The 16,162-nt window shown below is 46.8% G+C and overlaps 1 protein-coding gene across 5 annotated transcripts in view; it reads right to left on the bottom strand.

The window, feature by feature from the left end:
* Window positions 1-815: 815 nt before the first annotated feature.
* The window catches only part of LOXHD1 (lipoxygenase homology PLAT domains 1), a 195,364-nt gene continuing 180,017 nt past the window's right edge, over window positions 816-16,162 (bottom strand). For 4 of the 5 annotated variants that reach the window (XM_083702543.1, XM_083702545.1, XM_083702546.1 and 1 more), the window contains 4 exons: window positions 11,137-11,307; window positions 9,400-9,538; window positions 8,058-8,219; window positions 816-2,425 (listed from right to left, as the gene is read on the bottom strand). In XM_083702543.1, the coding sequence (XP_083558669.1) occupies window positions 1,945-2,425; window positions 8,058-8,219; window positions 9,400-9,538; window positions 11,137-11,307 (953 nt within the window). In that variant the 3' untranslated portion in view covers window positions 816-1,944. The remainder of the gene's footprint in view (window positions 2,426-8,057; window positions 8,220-9,399; window positions 9,539-11,136; window positions 11,308-16,162) is intronic. The other variant, XR_014556163.1, reaches the window with a different exon arrangement.

The following is a 16,162-nucleotide window of genomic DNA, read 5'->3' as shown; positions in this document are numbered from 1 at the left end:
CACTTTGCATTGACTCCTGCAATGCAGGAATCACAGCTAAAAAATCCCAGAGAACTGGCCGCCAAACCTCTGTTTAAAAACCTCCAGCAAAGGAGAGCCCACCACCTTCAGTTGGAGTCCATTCCGCAGTCGAACATCTCTCACCATCAGGAAGTTCTCCCTCTTTAGTTGGAATCATCATTCCTGTAATTTGTGCCTGATGGTTCAGGATCCTACCCATAGGAGCAGCAGAAAACAAGCTTGCTCCTTCAGCTATCATATCACCTCTCAGCCTTCTCTTCTCCAGGCTAAATATACCCAACTCCTTCAACTGTTCTTCATAAGGCTTGGTTTCCAGACCCTTGATCGTCTTGGTTGCCCTCCACTGCATGCATTCCATCTTGTCAATGTCCTCCTTAAATTGTGGTACCCAGAACTGGACATAAGACTCCAGGTGGGGGTCTGACCAAAGCATAATGAAGCTGTACTATTACTTCCCTTGATTGGGATACAGTGGAACCTCTACTCACGACCACAATCCGTTCCGGAGGCCCGTCCTTATGGTGAAACGGGTCGCTGGGAGAGGTGCTGTGTGCACAGGCGCGGGCGGTGATTGCCCGCTTCTGCGCAGGCGCGAACGGCGATTGCCGCTCCTGTGCATGCACGAAGGGCGGCCAACCCGCCAGTTACTTCCGGGTTTGCCGTGGTTGCAACTTGGAGTGTCTGCAAGTGGAGGCGGTTGTAAGTAGAGGTCCTACTGTACTCTACTTCTGCAGGGAGGGTTTTGTGTTGGTGGGGTGTCCTTGGGTACCCCCACTTCATGCAGCTGAGACCCACAAGCAATGGATGCTGCTCAATCAGGGCAAATAGAGCATTGTTCCACCTTCTGTTGCTCTCTCTTCCTTCTGCCCTACCAAACCTAAGGGGAAATATATGGAGTATATATGATGCTCTGGTGTTTGTATGTAAAGTTGTATACATAGTACTATGATTCTATGACTCATCTTGTGAGCAACCTGTGGCCTTCAAGAAATTGTTGGACTCCAACTCCCATCAGCTGGACAATTGTCAGGGATGATAGGGGCTGTAGTTCAACAATATTTGAAAGGACACAGGTTCCCCATCCCTGACTTACATCAACAGCCTGGGAATTGAACCTTGAATCTTTCATATCCAAAGCATGCACTCCATCATTCAGAGGTTTAGCTCCTAGATGGGCAGGAGATGACCAACATTATTCCAGCTGCAAGAACATCCCTATTCACCTAATTAGAGGCAACCAATCCTAGGTTGGCATTTTCAGAACTTTGGATGGGGGTGACCAGCTCATCATACAGGATTTATTTATGCCTACAATAAAACCCAACAATATTTTTAAAGTCAACTTTATTCATGCTTAAGTACCAGCATATAATCAGGCGAAGTTAAAATGGCTCCATCACACACACTGGAAATGTTTTTAATCAGAGAAAGGCGCCTTCTGTTTTTCATGTAAGTTGCTTTTTGTTAAAGTGTTTTTTTTCTTTTTTTTAATTAAAAAAAGGATAAATCAAATAACAGCAATAATTAAAAATGTTAAAACACAGCATTTTAAAGGAATTTTAGTAAAGGTTTTCCAGCAAACAGGCACTATAATGACAAATGAACTGCGCATTAACGTTTTTTGTAGATTGCTCTGAAATGATTAAACAAGGAGAAAAGAAGTTTTAAGTGCAATGAAAATTTTACCGAAGAGGCATATATTTTTACAAAATAGGGGTAAACTGCCAATATTCTGTAGCGGAAGCCTGTAAGCCCATTGAAAGGAAACTGGTTGGTTTAAATTTACATGGTAAACAAAAATGGGTTTGTTTTGACATTCTGTTTAAGATGGGGGAAGAACAGGAACAGGGACCCAGACTGGGAAACGCCATTGCCCAGCCAGGTTTAAGGATTTCAAGAAAAAATGTACATTTAAGGTTGCCATTAATTCCTTGGAAACAGCTCTCTGTAGGTTAACCCATCACCTCGATTCTGATCCAGCCACTTCCCGCAGGGGAAATTTGTGGTCACGCCTGTAGCAGAGTTGGTGATCTCCACCCGTTCCACCAGCCATCCGCACGAGATCCCGGTGCTGTCGTGCTCAATGCGGACTTTTTTCAGCTCCCCAAGCTCAAGGATCTCCAAGTAGAACCGGTCGGTATTGCCCCGCTCAAAGAGGTTGCGGCACTTTTGTTTGAGCGCCCGCTTGCCGGAGTCCCCGTTCACTCCAAATATGGTGATGAGGACGTTGGCGTCTGTGCCAGACCCCTTCTCAAACCCTGTCACAACAATGACCTCATATTTGACTGGCACCAAACTCCGAGCTTTGCTGGCAAAGCTCTCGATCACCTTGGCACACTCAAAGACCTTTTGGTCGCCCCTTTTCCTGCAGAGTGGTATTTTCGCATTGCACCTGAAGAAATACCTGCCAAAAGGAACAGAACAGAGCTTTGTACCTGGGACGATTAATGGCTTACCTTTTCTGACCAAATATTTCGCTGCAGGGAGCTTATTTTTCTTGGGAGAGAGAAGGCACACTTTCCATAACAACTATTTTGTTGGCTTTGCTAAATCCCATTTGATTGAATGTTTTGTTATCCTCCTTTTGTTTAAATTCCTTTGGCTGGCACACTTCCATAAGCATACCAGGCACAGAAATCCATTTAATTGGATGTGTAGCCTATTCCCCTCTGCCCTGCTTCTGAAAAGTTGCAATCTCTGCCCCATCCATTTCCCCAACCCCAATCTCAGATGACGATGATTATTTATTTCATTTATGAATCCCTTCCCACGAGGTGTCTCAAAGTGATCTACAGTGTAATACCATATGCAAAAAAGTAGCGTATATAAAAACTGTTAAAACAATTGCAGATATAAAATAAACTTTTTTTTAAAAAAATCCCATGTAGCTAGATAGATAGAGAATATAACAGCAACAGCACATGTGTAAAAATCCATTCACATCCAGCACAGATACCAACTGGGATAAAGATATCTATTTCAAAAGCTTGTTGAAAGAGGAACATTTTTCGCAGGTGCCAAAAAGGCAACAGAGAAGGCGACTGTTCAGTATGCAATGGGAGGGACTTTCAAAGGCGTGATGCCACCACACAAAAGGCCCTGTTCTGACACTGTGGGGAATGAACTGGCATACCAACTCTTTGCTACAAAGATGACATGAAGGCTGGCAACATCGACCCCGCTGTGTGGGAATTCCTTGCAGAGGACCACAGTACAGTCAGCTTACAGATGCTTCAGGTTGCATTTTTTTGGGTTACAGACCGCCGAAACCCGGAAGTACCGGAACGGGTTACTTCCGGGTTTCGGTGGTCGCGCATGCACAGAAGACTAAATTGTGCTTTGCGCATGCGCAGAAGCACTGAATCGTGACCCGCATGTGTGCAGACATGCCGCTGAGGGTTGTGAACGCTGAAGGTTGCGAACGTGCATCCTGCATGGATCATGTTCACAACCCAAGTGTCCACTGTACTGTATTTGGAGACACACAGGTCATGCATCCATGGCAGTGGACCAGAGGAGGAACGACCACTGGGAGGAGCTCAGAGAGAAGAAACACTGGGGACTTCCGGGTTGGCGCCATCGCCGAATGGCGGGCTCCCTCCGAGCTCCGGAGGGAGCCTGCTCGGCAGGAGCTGGGTCCTACCGCACCGGCGATGCGGAGACCCTTAAAAACCACGGCCACGGAGGCCGTGGACATGGAGACTCAGCTGGCACCGCTAGCGCCCTCCCGACTCGTGAAGGAGCCTTTTTAAAGGCTACGGATCGGGTACCAGGGAGAAGCGTGGTGCTTTGAGTCCTCCGCTATCCCTGCCGAGCGAAGCCGCATGCCATTCGGCGGAGAGCGCTGACTTCTTCCAAAGAGAATTCGGACTTTCAACAATAACCCGTGAGTAATTTGGAAACCGGGTTTAAAAGGAGAAAAAAAGAATTTTTTTTCGGATTTGATACGAGCGGGGGGGGGGGGGATCCAAAAAGGAAGTCAGTCCCCCTCCCTACTGTAAACCTTCCAAAACAAGGACTGGGAAACCAAGGTCCAAAAAGAATTGTATTGCTGAAAAAAATTAAGAATTCCACGATGGGAAATTACAAGAACTGTGCTGGAGGAAGAATTGAGGGAGAAGGAAAACGTAACCCCCCCCCCTGGGAACCGGGGTGATTGAGGAGAGAGCCTGGCGAAAAGCGAAGGAGATTTTGACAGCTGTCAAAGTAGCTGTCAAAGTCGGAAATTCAAAGAGGACTTTAATACGAGGACTTTGCTGGTTAAATTTTGTTACAATTAGTTACAACCTGTTAAAATTTGGATACAAAATGGCGAAAACATGGATGACAATCGGACTTTTGGACTAGAGAAAACAAAGTTACAATAATCCCCCTAGAGGAGCTTCGGGACGTTACAAAGAAGGTCGTAAGTGGAAAAATACCATCGGAATTTTACAGGACTGGTTATCTTCTGGGAAAGCTGCAAAACGGAAACAATATTGTGTCTACAGGGTGTTCAGCTAAAGGAGACAATAGAATTTTCTATTGAAGAAAGGAAGGGACTGAACGCAAGTTTTTGTTCCTGAATAACAATAACCCCTGCAGACTTACTAAATTTCTGAACTAGAACGTTTTAGCAGCGGAACAAGAGGAAACTGGACTACAACTTGGAAAGAACAATAGGGGGAGTGTTATTAAAGATTTGATGCTAAATGGTTTAAAAATAATTTTAAAAATAATTATAAAAAGAAAAAGCCAGCAAGGAGTTGGGGGAAAAATGTGATTTATGGACTTTAAAAATTCCAGGCAGACAACATGGATTGGTGATCAGGGGGAAACTAAACCGGGGACGGGGGGGGGGGGGAGAAATAGAATCCAAAGGCTTGTCAACTATTTTCTGAATTGGTTTTCTTTTACTTACTATATTTTCTATTTCTTATTTTCTTATATTTTTATTGTGTGGGGTGTCTTTATCAATAAAAAAAAGGGAAATTGTGGAATGGAAAGGGGGTGGGCCCTGGGGAAAGAACTTTTGTTTTGTTAGTAAGGGTATTGATGGGGATTGTACAAATTTAAACTTAAATTCGACTAATGGTTTAAACAAACTAAGTTTTAATTAGAACTGAGAGCTTGTGGAGCCAACAATACGATAGGGGAATATGGTAGGGGTGGGGGAAAGAGGGAGTCCCGGAAAGTGGGTGTATGAAAATAAGGCTTTGAATGTACTTTAATCTTTTCTTTCTGTATTTCTGAAAATCTTAATAAATATTATTTAAAAAAAAAACAGAGAGAAGAAACACTGTGGTGCATCTGCAGCAGCACAACTGGATGCCTTCATCAACAAAACATGTCTATCCCGTACCAGTCTCTATAGTCACAGCAGATGCTGTAACCTTCCAACAGTTTGACTTCACTTCCAAAGGCACAATGCTCCATTGTCTCCTGAGACTGGTGGTGTGCTGGCCTGGGATTCCGATTCTGAGAGTGAACCGGAGGAATCCCAGCTGGCACAGGAGTCCCCGCCTCCAGGGCCGGCTGAACTGGGGCAGGGCCTTGATTCTGAGGAGCCTGCACCTGGGCCGGATCCTCAGGAGCAGGCACCAGGTGAATCCATTCTGGCCCCAGAGGTGTTTGAGGACTCAGTGCCTGCAGGTGAGTCTCCCCCTGGGCCCAGTAACCCTTCAGCCTCTCCTGAACTGCAGAGGCTTAGGGCAGAGAGGCGAAGGGAACTGGTTTCTCCCAGGAGGAGTGCTCGCCTTAAGGCCAGGGGAGGCGGGGCTCCTGGGGGCCGGGACCGCCCCTGGCCTCAGAGAAGATAAAGGCCAGTCAGCCCGGTCCCAGGTTGCGGGAGCAACGTCATCATTGAAGAGCTGTTTCGGCCAGCATCCAGTCCTGTTCCTCCAGTGTTCCTGTTCCCCGTCTGGCTTCCTGCTTCGGACCTCGCCTCACACCTTGTGGACTAATTCCAGGCTAGTGACTCAGGACTGAACTTTGACTACGGTAACAGTAACCTTCCCCCCGGGACCAGCACAGGTGGGTGCCAACAACAAATGGGAGCAAGCTTCCTGCTAAGATGACAGCTGCAGGCTACGGTCTCTTGCCAAAAGCAGTGATAGGCTGGATATGTAGGGGACGAGGCAATCTTTTAGGCATGCTGCTCCCAGTTTGCAGCATGTACAATTTTTCAGCAGCGGCAAAGTATGATGACGATATTCTGCTCTAGTGAGCGGGCCAGCAGCCACATTTTTCACTAGCTGCAGATTCTGGGAGAGCCTCAAGGGCTGCCCCACATACAACACATCACAGCAATCCAACCTAGAGGTTACCTCAGATAGCACCCCCAGATGCCCAATGGGAAATAGGCATCGTATTTTATGTGTGCCAACAGATCTTCTTAAAACAAGGATTGTGCTTTAACTCAAAAAGTTTCATTGGTACAGCTGCGAAACACCATCACATTGGTTCTGCATGGTATATAATCACACCTGCTCTCAAACCTCTAACAGGGTGAGTTGCATGATAGGTTGGTTCTTTGACAGGTTCAGGGTAAGGTAGGATCAGATGGGATCTCACTTTGTGTGTTGTTGACAAAATGGGGATTTGTTTACTTTCAGCTCCAGGGCCCATACAGTCATTCCCAAACTGTGTGTTGGCATACACTAGTTGTACCACAAGGGAAGTGTGGCTGGTTTCATGGGAAATTAACTAATTGAATAATTAACAGCTCTTGGGAGCCCCAAAGACTCTTACGGAGAAGGCTCTTTGGTCTGCTGCCTCCATGTTTTGCATTGTTCTGCCTAACCCTGAGCCAAAAAATGGAAAATACGGGGCTAAGATGGGTGAAAAGGGGCAACCTCTCCTTTTGCGAATTTTGAGGGGAGGGAGAAAATCTTGTAATGTTGCGGGCTCATGAGAAAAAGTGGTGGACGTGGCAGCGTTTTGTTCTTTCGAATACAATTTTGGTGCCAATGCAAAACAACCATAAAGGTCCTGTTGATGGCCCAGCAATTGCTATTTCCATGCCTTCCATGCCTTTTTTGGAATTACGACACATCTTAAGGGTCTTTTGTATCTGTGTAGCAGAGAATGGCAGCCTGTACTTAGGAATGGGGATAAATTCAGTTCAATTCCCATTTAAAGGCCAACTTAGTTAATGTTCATTTCCTGAAACAATTCACCAACCCCAGCACAGCCCTTCTTCAAAATTTACATTTCTCTGAATTTTGCAAAGTGGTTCTCCAGCCAAGTAACATGCACAGATATGCATTTAAAATGTGCATAAAAATTCAAATGGCATACAAGAATGCATAGATTTGGAAGGGACTGGAGATGGGGAAGAAATTTGATTTAAGATAGGCTTAGAGGCAAACATTCAAATAAGCATTTTAGAAATAATATGTGAACCGAAACACAGATGTCATATGAAATTAGCGTTTCTTCAAATAATTTTGCAATGCAGTTCTCCAACCAATTGGGGGGGGGGGGTGAGAAATCAAATTTGGAAAAATTTCATGTATCCCACTGCAGATGGCTGTCTTTCAACTCAAGTACTGGTGAAGTTGGAGCTAGTGCCATCATCCCTGTTCTACCCACCTGCATGTTCTACTTATGCATAAGTAGTATGCCTGAGTAGGAAAAACCAAGAAACATCCAGTCAAATCTGGAAAGCCAACAACCCTATTGGTGAGCTACATTCATCTGGTTCCATCTGGTTTACCTCCTGAGCAACGGAGCCAGCAGCCATTCCACCCTATAGGGGGAAGGGGGACTGTAGACTTGACCCGGCACCATAGTCAGGACATGGACCTTGTTGCAACTATCCAGAAATACCACCAGATCCAGTTGTCCCTGCCACTTGTGGAATCAGTGAATGCCAGAGACATCTAGATCAGGCGTAGGCAAACTCGGCCCTCTAGATGTTCTGGGACTACAACTCCCTTCAACCCTGATCATGGGTCCTGTTAGCTAGGGATGATGGGAGTTGTAGTCCCAAAACATCTGGAGGGCTGAGTTTGCCTATGTCTGATCTAGGGAGCTCTTTCCTACAAGTCACTTACTGGTTGTAAAGTTCCAACTCCGTGACGATAATCTCCTCAACATGCCAGTAGACTTCGGTTTTCACACTTGATTTCTTTCCATCTTTTGGACAGTGACTAACACAGATGGCCGCAATATCGCCGACATTCTTGGAAGCGAACTCAAATTCGTCTGTTGCTCCTCTGGAGAACACCCCGTCCCGTAATAAAACAAAACAAAAACCCAGTGTTGATTAATATCAGAAAGTCCAGGAAACAGTTGTGATGAGAGGACAGAATTCATACAAGGTTGGAAGGTTGTGGACTCTCCTTCCTTGGAGATTTCTAAGCAGAGGTTGGGTGGCCATCTGTCATGGATGCTTTAGTTGTGATTCCTGCATTGCATGGGGTTGGACTAGATGACCCTCAGGGTCCCTTCCAACTCTACAATGCTGATTCTGTTATTTATAGTCTGCCTTTCACCTGAAGTCCCCAGGGTGGGTATACTTAAAATCCAGAGGAAAGTTAAACAATAATATTAAAACAGGCCAATGTAAATTTCCATTCAAATGAAGCAGCAACAATATAAATCCAGTCCTCCATACCTCACCCTTCACCAAAAGCCTGCGTCTTCCTCCAATGGCATTATATTGGAGGAAGGGTCAACTCTCGGTGGTAGAGTGTAAGTGTCGGGGACCATGCTGAGAAGTAGTATAGAATTAGAACAGTGGTTTGCAGAGGGACATAGTTCAGAAGACAGAAGCTGGGAAGAACTGAGCGGTGAACAGTTAGGAGAAGAAGAAGTGGGAGAGAAAGTTAACAGGCTCACTTTCGCTGGAAAGCATCCATCCGCTCAGCCCAAGGTCAAGAAGAACAGATAAAGTGGCAGCACAGAAAGCTAAGTGGTTGCGAGATCAGGTTGCAAGACACGGAAGTGACGTGGGTGACTAGGGGGGAAGTGGGTGGTACCCTTAAATGGGAGCACCTTCATGCCTAGAAATGGATTCTTTGTTCTCTTGCTGTGATCATTAAAATTTCTAACCGGTAAGAGACTCTTTTTGCTTTGTTCTGTTTATCTACTGCCAAAGGGGGAGAGGAAGCTAAGTCCCTGAAGCCTGACAGTAAGCTTTCCATGTAGAAGGTCGGAGGTTCCACTGGCAGCATCTGCAGGCAGATCCTGGGAGAGATTCCCTCTCTGAAACCCTGGAAAGCCACTGCCAGCCAGTGTAGGCAATGCAAAGATGAATGGACCACTAGGCTGATTCAGTGTAAGGCAACCTCTTAGAAGAGGAATTTCCTGTTAGACAGAGAGGAATGCCTCTTCTGCAACAAAATTGCCATCAGCAGTCATCGTCGCCATATATTATTAAGACCACCCACATACCTTAAAAATCTCCTTTTTTTGGGTGAGTTCTCCAGAAGGAACTCTTTCGACCGTCCCTTCTTCCCCTCGAAAATAAGAGAGACGTTCTCCTTTGTCTCTGCGTCATCTCGGTCGCTCGTGACTGTCTCGATCTTGTAAGCTTGGAAGTCAGAAAAGAGCTTATGGTGAATTGGGGGAAAGACACAGGACCTCAGCCCTTCCTAGTTCATAGCTGCCATTTGAGCTTGCAGGCTTCGTTTGCTATTAAGAGTGTCTGTTTCACATGCGTCATATCTGACAACATGTAAAGGTCCTAAAGGGGGAAAGGTCTGGGCTTCTTCTCCTGGCTTAAAGAAGGATGGGGAGCTTGTGACCTTCTCCAGATGTTGCAGGACTACAACACCCATCAGCCCCACCAAGGATGGTCAATAGTCAGGGATTATGGGAGTTGTAGTTCAGCAACACTTGAATAGCCACAGGCTCCCTAGCCTTGCACCTTCCACCTAGTGCACAATGAACATAGAATAAGATGAATGAAGAGTCTTTAAGATGCTTGTTCATTAGCAGCATGACCTAGTAACTCTTTTCAGGTGTTAAAGCTGTGGGCAACAGTTACTTAGCTCTACTCCCCCCCCCACCAACAATTGTACCTGTGGAACATTTTAGAACAGCCCATGATACTGTTTATTCAGACAAGTGGGGCAAAGTGGGGCATCAACACCACTGGCCCAGATTTCACCAGCTCCAAAGTGGTCCCCACATTTGCTGTTTCCATGCCCTGATGCAGATGTTGAGGTATGGGCCCTCTGTAAAAGGTAAAGGTAAAGGGACTCCTGACCATTAGGTCCAGTCGTGACCAACTCTGGGGTGGCAGCGCTCATCTTGCTTTATTGGCAGAGGGAGCTGGCATACAGCTTCCGGGTCATGTGGCCAGCATGACTAAGCCGCTTCTGGTGAACCAGAGCAGTGCACGGAAATGGTGATTACCTTCCTGCCGGAGCGGTACCTATTTATCTACTTGCACGTCGACGTGCTTTCAAACTGCTAGGTTGGCAGGAGCAGGGACCGAGCAACGGTAGCTCACCCTGTCGCGGGGATTCGAACCGCCAACCTTCTGATTGGCAAGCCCTAAGCTCTGTGGTTTAACCCACAGTGCCACCCGTGTCCCTGGGGCCCTCTGTAAACCTTCACAAAAACAGGACACCCTATTGCACAGGGGCGCTGGTTGCATGAAACCCTCTGCTTAAGCAGAGACAGATTTGGGGGAGTGCAACCAGTTGCACCGGGTGCAGAGCCTCAGTGGTGCTGCAAATATGATGTAGAATGGAAAGCAAGAGGCAGGGGGCCACTGAATTCTGGCATCGCACAGGGGGCTGATGAAATCCGAGCCCCCCGAAGGCCACTGTCACGAGCAATTGTTTAGGTGCAAGATTCCCCTCATTGGGCAGTGCCAGTGGTGTGCCCAATGTCAAGTGGAAAACAGCTCAGTCAGTAGAGCATGGGACTCTTAATCTCATGGTTGTGTGTTCAAGCCCCCTGTTGGGCAAAAGATTCCTGCATTGTAGAGTTGATGATCCTTGTGGTCCCTTCTAACTCTACAATTCTATGGTTCTATGACCAGTGGCACAATCCTGCTACTCCACATGGAGCTTCCACCTGTGGAAAATGTTGGAGGAGGGCTACCATGACTTCCATTTTAAATAAAATGGCTACCACGAGTTTCCCCCTCCACTGCCCAGATCTCCCATTTAGACCTACAGGTGCGTTCCTTCAGTTCCAGGATGTCATTATTGGCACAAGCTAGCTCTCGGAGGAGCTGCCCATCGTCTTCGCTCTTCGCCAGCCAGCGATCACACTGGAAGCGGAACATCTTGTCCATCAGGGAGTCTTCTATATCGATGTACTCCAAGTGCCAGCCGGGCCCTATCCCTGCAGGAAAGGAAGCACCTCGTTATTTGGGGGACATGAAGCAGGTTAGGCTGCTGCCACCTACAGGTAGGGATGTCAGATAAGTCCAACAAAAACAGGAATGGAAATCACTGGTGTTCGCTTGTTTGTCCAACATCTGGAACGGAAACCAATGGAAATCCAGTGAACACAGTTGGTATTTGCTGCTGCTGTTATTTTCAGTCTGCAAACGGTATGCAATTGATTGTGTCTTCCCTTCCGCTTATACCGTGTCTCCTTTCTGCTGAAATAAATGGGGTGGAATAAGATAACGAAAACATAATTTGCATAATGATGTAAGCATGGTCCACAAGCTTTGTTCTGGTGGTCCATGGCGCATCTTTGGATTTGTGGTTGAAGAGGTGAGACAGCACGTCTATCGCATCAGATATTCATTTTTATTTTAAGCTACATTTGAATCGCTTTTTTATTGCATCGCCAAGCCTGGACACTGAGGTCCAGCTCTGAGGGCCTTCTGGAGCTTCCCTCACTGTGAGATATGAAACTACAGGGAACCAGGCAGGAGGCCTTCTCTGTAGTGGCATCCGCCCTGTGGAACGTCCTCCCATCAGATGTCAAACAGATTTGACTTTTAGAAGACATCTGAAGGCAGCCCTGTTCAGGAAGGGGTCTTAACTGTTTTATTGTGTTTGTAATATTTGGGGGATGGGGAGCAACCCACAGTGGCTGGGGAAACCCAGTCAGAAAGGTGGCATAGAAATAAAGTTGTTGTTGTTGCTGCTACTGCTACTGCTGCTGCTGTTGATGTCGTCATACAGTGGTACCTCGGGTTACATACACTTCAGGTAACAGACGCTTCCGGTTACAGACTCCACTAACCCAGAAATAGTACCTCAGGTTAAGAACTTTGCTTCAGGATGAGAAGAGAAATCATGCAGCAGCGGTGCGGCGGCAGTGGGAGGCCCCATTAGCTAAAGTGGTATCTCAGGTTAAGAACAGTTTCAGGTTAAGAACGGACCTCCGGACCGAATTAAGTTCTTAACCCAAGGTACCACCGTATTACATTTCAATTCGACCTAATTCTGTTGGATTCAGATTGCAACTTCATAAAACGCAATGTGCAAGAAACAAAAGAAGCAATGAAAACGCAATTAAAAATCATGCAGCACACAGAACATTCTACCTGCTGCAATAGGTGGGGAAATCATTAGCTGGTTGGCCAAGACCCTCAGCATTTTTTTAAGTGGTCCATGGAGGTGGGGGGAGTTTGGGAACCCCACTGTGGAGAGAAGCAGCATTGCACTGAGCCAGCCCCTTGGTCCATCTGCTGTCTACACTGGCATGCAATGAAGGAGCATCTCCACTCCCATCGTTCTACCCAGACACTGAGGTCCAGCTCCGAGGGCCTTCTGGCGGTTCCCTCACTGCGAGAAGCCAAGTTACAGGGAACCAGGCAGAGGGCCTTCTCGGTAGTGGCACCCGCCCTGTGGAACGCCCTCCCACCAGATGTCAAAGAGAACAACAACTACTAGACTTTTAGAAGACATCTGAAGGCAACCCTGTTTAGGGAAGCTTTTAATGTTTGATGTATTGCGGTATTTTAATATTTTGTTGGAAGCTGCCCAGAGTGGCTGGGGAAGCCCAGCCAGATTGGCGGGGTATAAATATGATGATGATGATGATGACTCTCCAGGTTTCAATCAGGAGACATTCCTGGAGATACTGAGGATTGAACCTGGAGCCTTCTGCAAGCAGAGCAGACGCTCCAGCGCTGAGCTACGCCCCTGTCCCTATAGTCGAAAGCCCCTTTCCCCTGGATTTAATTTACCTCGGGTAAACTAGGAGTGCTGGGCCACCCCTGCCTGCTGCTGTTGGCAGACTCTCCTTATTCCTAGCCCCCTGTTGCATGGAAATCCAGGCCTGCTCTTCCAATTACATACCTGCCATTTCTCATCACTTAACAACAACGAGAAGAAGGGAAAAGAGTGAGGAGCAGAAAAATCCAGCCCAGGCCCTGCTTGCCTGCCAGCCCTTAATTAAGCCTTGAGCTCCAGAAGGCAGTGTTTTGTTAGAGGATTACCCAGGACCGCCATGTGTGCTGGAAGACACCAAGCTCAGGGTTTTTCTTCTTTGGCATCCCTGAAGAAGCAAACCCTTGACAAATAAATGTTCTCTCCCCCAAAGCCCTGTCTCCAGCAGTTTGGGAAGAGAGTCTTCAGCAAACAGAAGACAAAAAGGGGGGGGAGGGAAAGGAACCACAACGTCCGCCTGCGGTGAGAGGAGGAGCGGCTGGGCACTGCGGTGGGAATTGGGGGTTGGCGGATGATCACCCGGTGGCTGGAGGCAAGCCAGCTCTCTGAGCCTGGACCCTGCTATTGGATGGAGGGCAGCTGGCACAGGAGCCAAACCAGAAGGGAGCTGCTTCTCTGCTCAGGAAGAAAGCAAAATAGTTGCTTGGGCAAATAGCTGTGCTTTTTCACTAGGTGTGAATTACATGGGAATGGGGGAAGCTCTCTCTCCCTTTTGCGATGGCCCCCTTTCTACCGTTTTTAGAAGGCTACAGCAGATCTATGATTGGCACCTCCTGCCTCTGTTAAAGGGCTCTCCAGGGAGTCAGGACTGAAGAGTAGGCACACTGCTTCATTCCCAATCAGTGAGTGTCCAGTAACCTCCTGCTAACCTCCTGGAACTTTTTGTACCACAAATGATGCAGCTTAATTTTATTTTTGTTCGATTTTTATAGAATCGTAGGGTTAGAAGGGACCCCAAGGGTCATCTAGTCCAACCCCCTGCAATCAGGAATTTCAACTATAGCATCCATGGCAGATGGCCATTCAGACTCTGTTTAAAGACCTCCAAGGAAGGAGAATCCACAGTCTCCCAAGGGAGACCGTTCCACTGTCAAGGAGCTCTTACTGTTAGAAAGTTCTTCCTGATGTTGAGTCGGAATCTCCTTTCTTGTAACTTGAAGCCACTAGTTCGAGTCCTACCCTCCGGAGCAGGAGAAAACAAGATTACTCTATCTTTTTCCTTTTTCCTTTCTCCTTCTGTGATGGAACTCCTATTTGACGTTTTCATCCCCAAAAAGTTTTTGATTTGAGTTTCTATTGAAATGAGGCTGCATTTTAATGTTGTATTTTAATCTTGTTTTTAAGTTGTATCTTAATCAATTGTTTTATACCTGGTGTTAACTGCCCTGAGCCTGGTCTTGGCTGGGGAGGGCGGGGTATAAATAAAAATTATTATTATTATTATTATTATTATTATTATTATTATTATTTTCCATAGATAGAATCAAGTAGACACTTCCAGAGTTAATGCTTCCAGACACTTCCAGAGTTAATAGATTACTGCTGGTAAATGAGCCACCATAGCTGCTAGAGGGCTGTGAAAATTTATGCCCACCCATGTACTTGTCTACCCATGTACTATCTGGAACCAAAGAGTTGAATTGGTTGCCAGATGTGAATTGTTTTCCCCAGTTCTCCTACCCCACTAAGGACTTTATCCAGTGCTTTTTTTCCAATTAAAAAAAAAGTTTAGTGGTACTCTCATTTTGGCTCAAGAAAACAACCATTTTATAGATCAAATCGGGAAAAATAAATACAGTAAATGGACAAAAGTACAGAAAGTCACAAAATGTTTAGGGGTACGTGTACCCCCAGAAATAAAGCACTGACTTTATCTTTCTTGAACCATCCCAACATTCAATGCATGTGTTGTAAGATGGAGAAAAACCCGCTTTCTCCATGCAGCACACATTTTGATAAACTTCTATCATGTCGTCTCTGGGTCATTTTTTCTCTAAACGAAAAAGCCCCCAATTGCTGCAACCTTTGCTCATAGGGGAAGCACTGTATAGGGAACAGATCTCTCTAGATGCCCTCAGGAATCTTCCCTGGCCACATCCCTGGGCCTCATCCATTGCTAGCCCTTCCCAGCACCATCCTTAAACATTTGCCTTGCAGGGATTTTGATAAACCCACTTCCGCCCTGCAGAGGAGGTGGGATTGCGGCCGTCACGGCCCAACCCCATGCGCAGTAGCTGGAGCCCAGCCCTTGCACGATTGGGGGAATTCCCGGCCGTGTCACCCCCTGGCCAGCCAATCAGCTGGCTTTGGGGGCATGGCCCTCCCGATTTAAACGCAGGCATGACCAGGGATCTCCCTCTTTTCCCGCATACCAGCTGTTCCTGTTTTCCCCACCCTCCTGCCCTTTAAGGTTTCCGTTCCCTGACCTTGCTATGGACCTTGGTTGGTCGCCATTGACGGGCCTGGTAGGAATTTTTAAACTTAGCAAATTGGTACCAGCCACTTGGTTTTCGCCTACCTTGTAGCAAATCGTCACAACTTTCTTAGTATTGGCGGTTAGGCATTGGTATTGCTCTGTAGATGGAAGAGGAGAGGAAGCGCCATCACCTGCCCCGCATATTGAAGAGTAGTCTGATAAAGGATTCCGGGGGGCGTGGCCCTGTCCGAAGCCTATGGAGGTGAGGGCCTAAGGCACGCCCCCTAGCAGTGACCCCAGGGGAGTTCCTAGTTGATGTGCATCAGCAGGGCTCCCCCTACCGGTGGTTATCCCTTCCTGGACTTCAAGCAAACAGGCTGAAGCTGGATAGTCTGTTAGGATCAATGCCTAAGCCAATACTGCTCATCACCTGTAACCAATAAGTTGTGGCCATATTTAGCCCATTAACCTTAAATAATTGTGTCATGTGTCTTTTTTTCCACTGGGGGGGGGGACGGGAACTCGCCACACAATACTTCCTGCTTGCTTTGATAGATAATGGAAATATATTTGTGTGTGTGATCCTCTGAGTTTTGTGCAGCTAGTTTGTCGTTTTCCTTACAAAAGTGAGAGTCACATGCATTGTTCC

The sequence above is a fragment of the Podarcis gaigeae genome (genome assembly GCF_964106915.1).
Source record: "Podarcis gaigeae genome assembly, chromosome: 11".
Classification (NCBI taxonomy): Eukaryota; Metazoa; Chordata; class Lepidosauria; order Squamata; family Lacertidae; genus Podarcis; species Podarcis gaigeae.
Note: the sequence above shows the minus strand (reverse complement) of the source record. Positions and strands in the feature narration are given on the sequence as shown.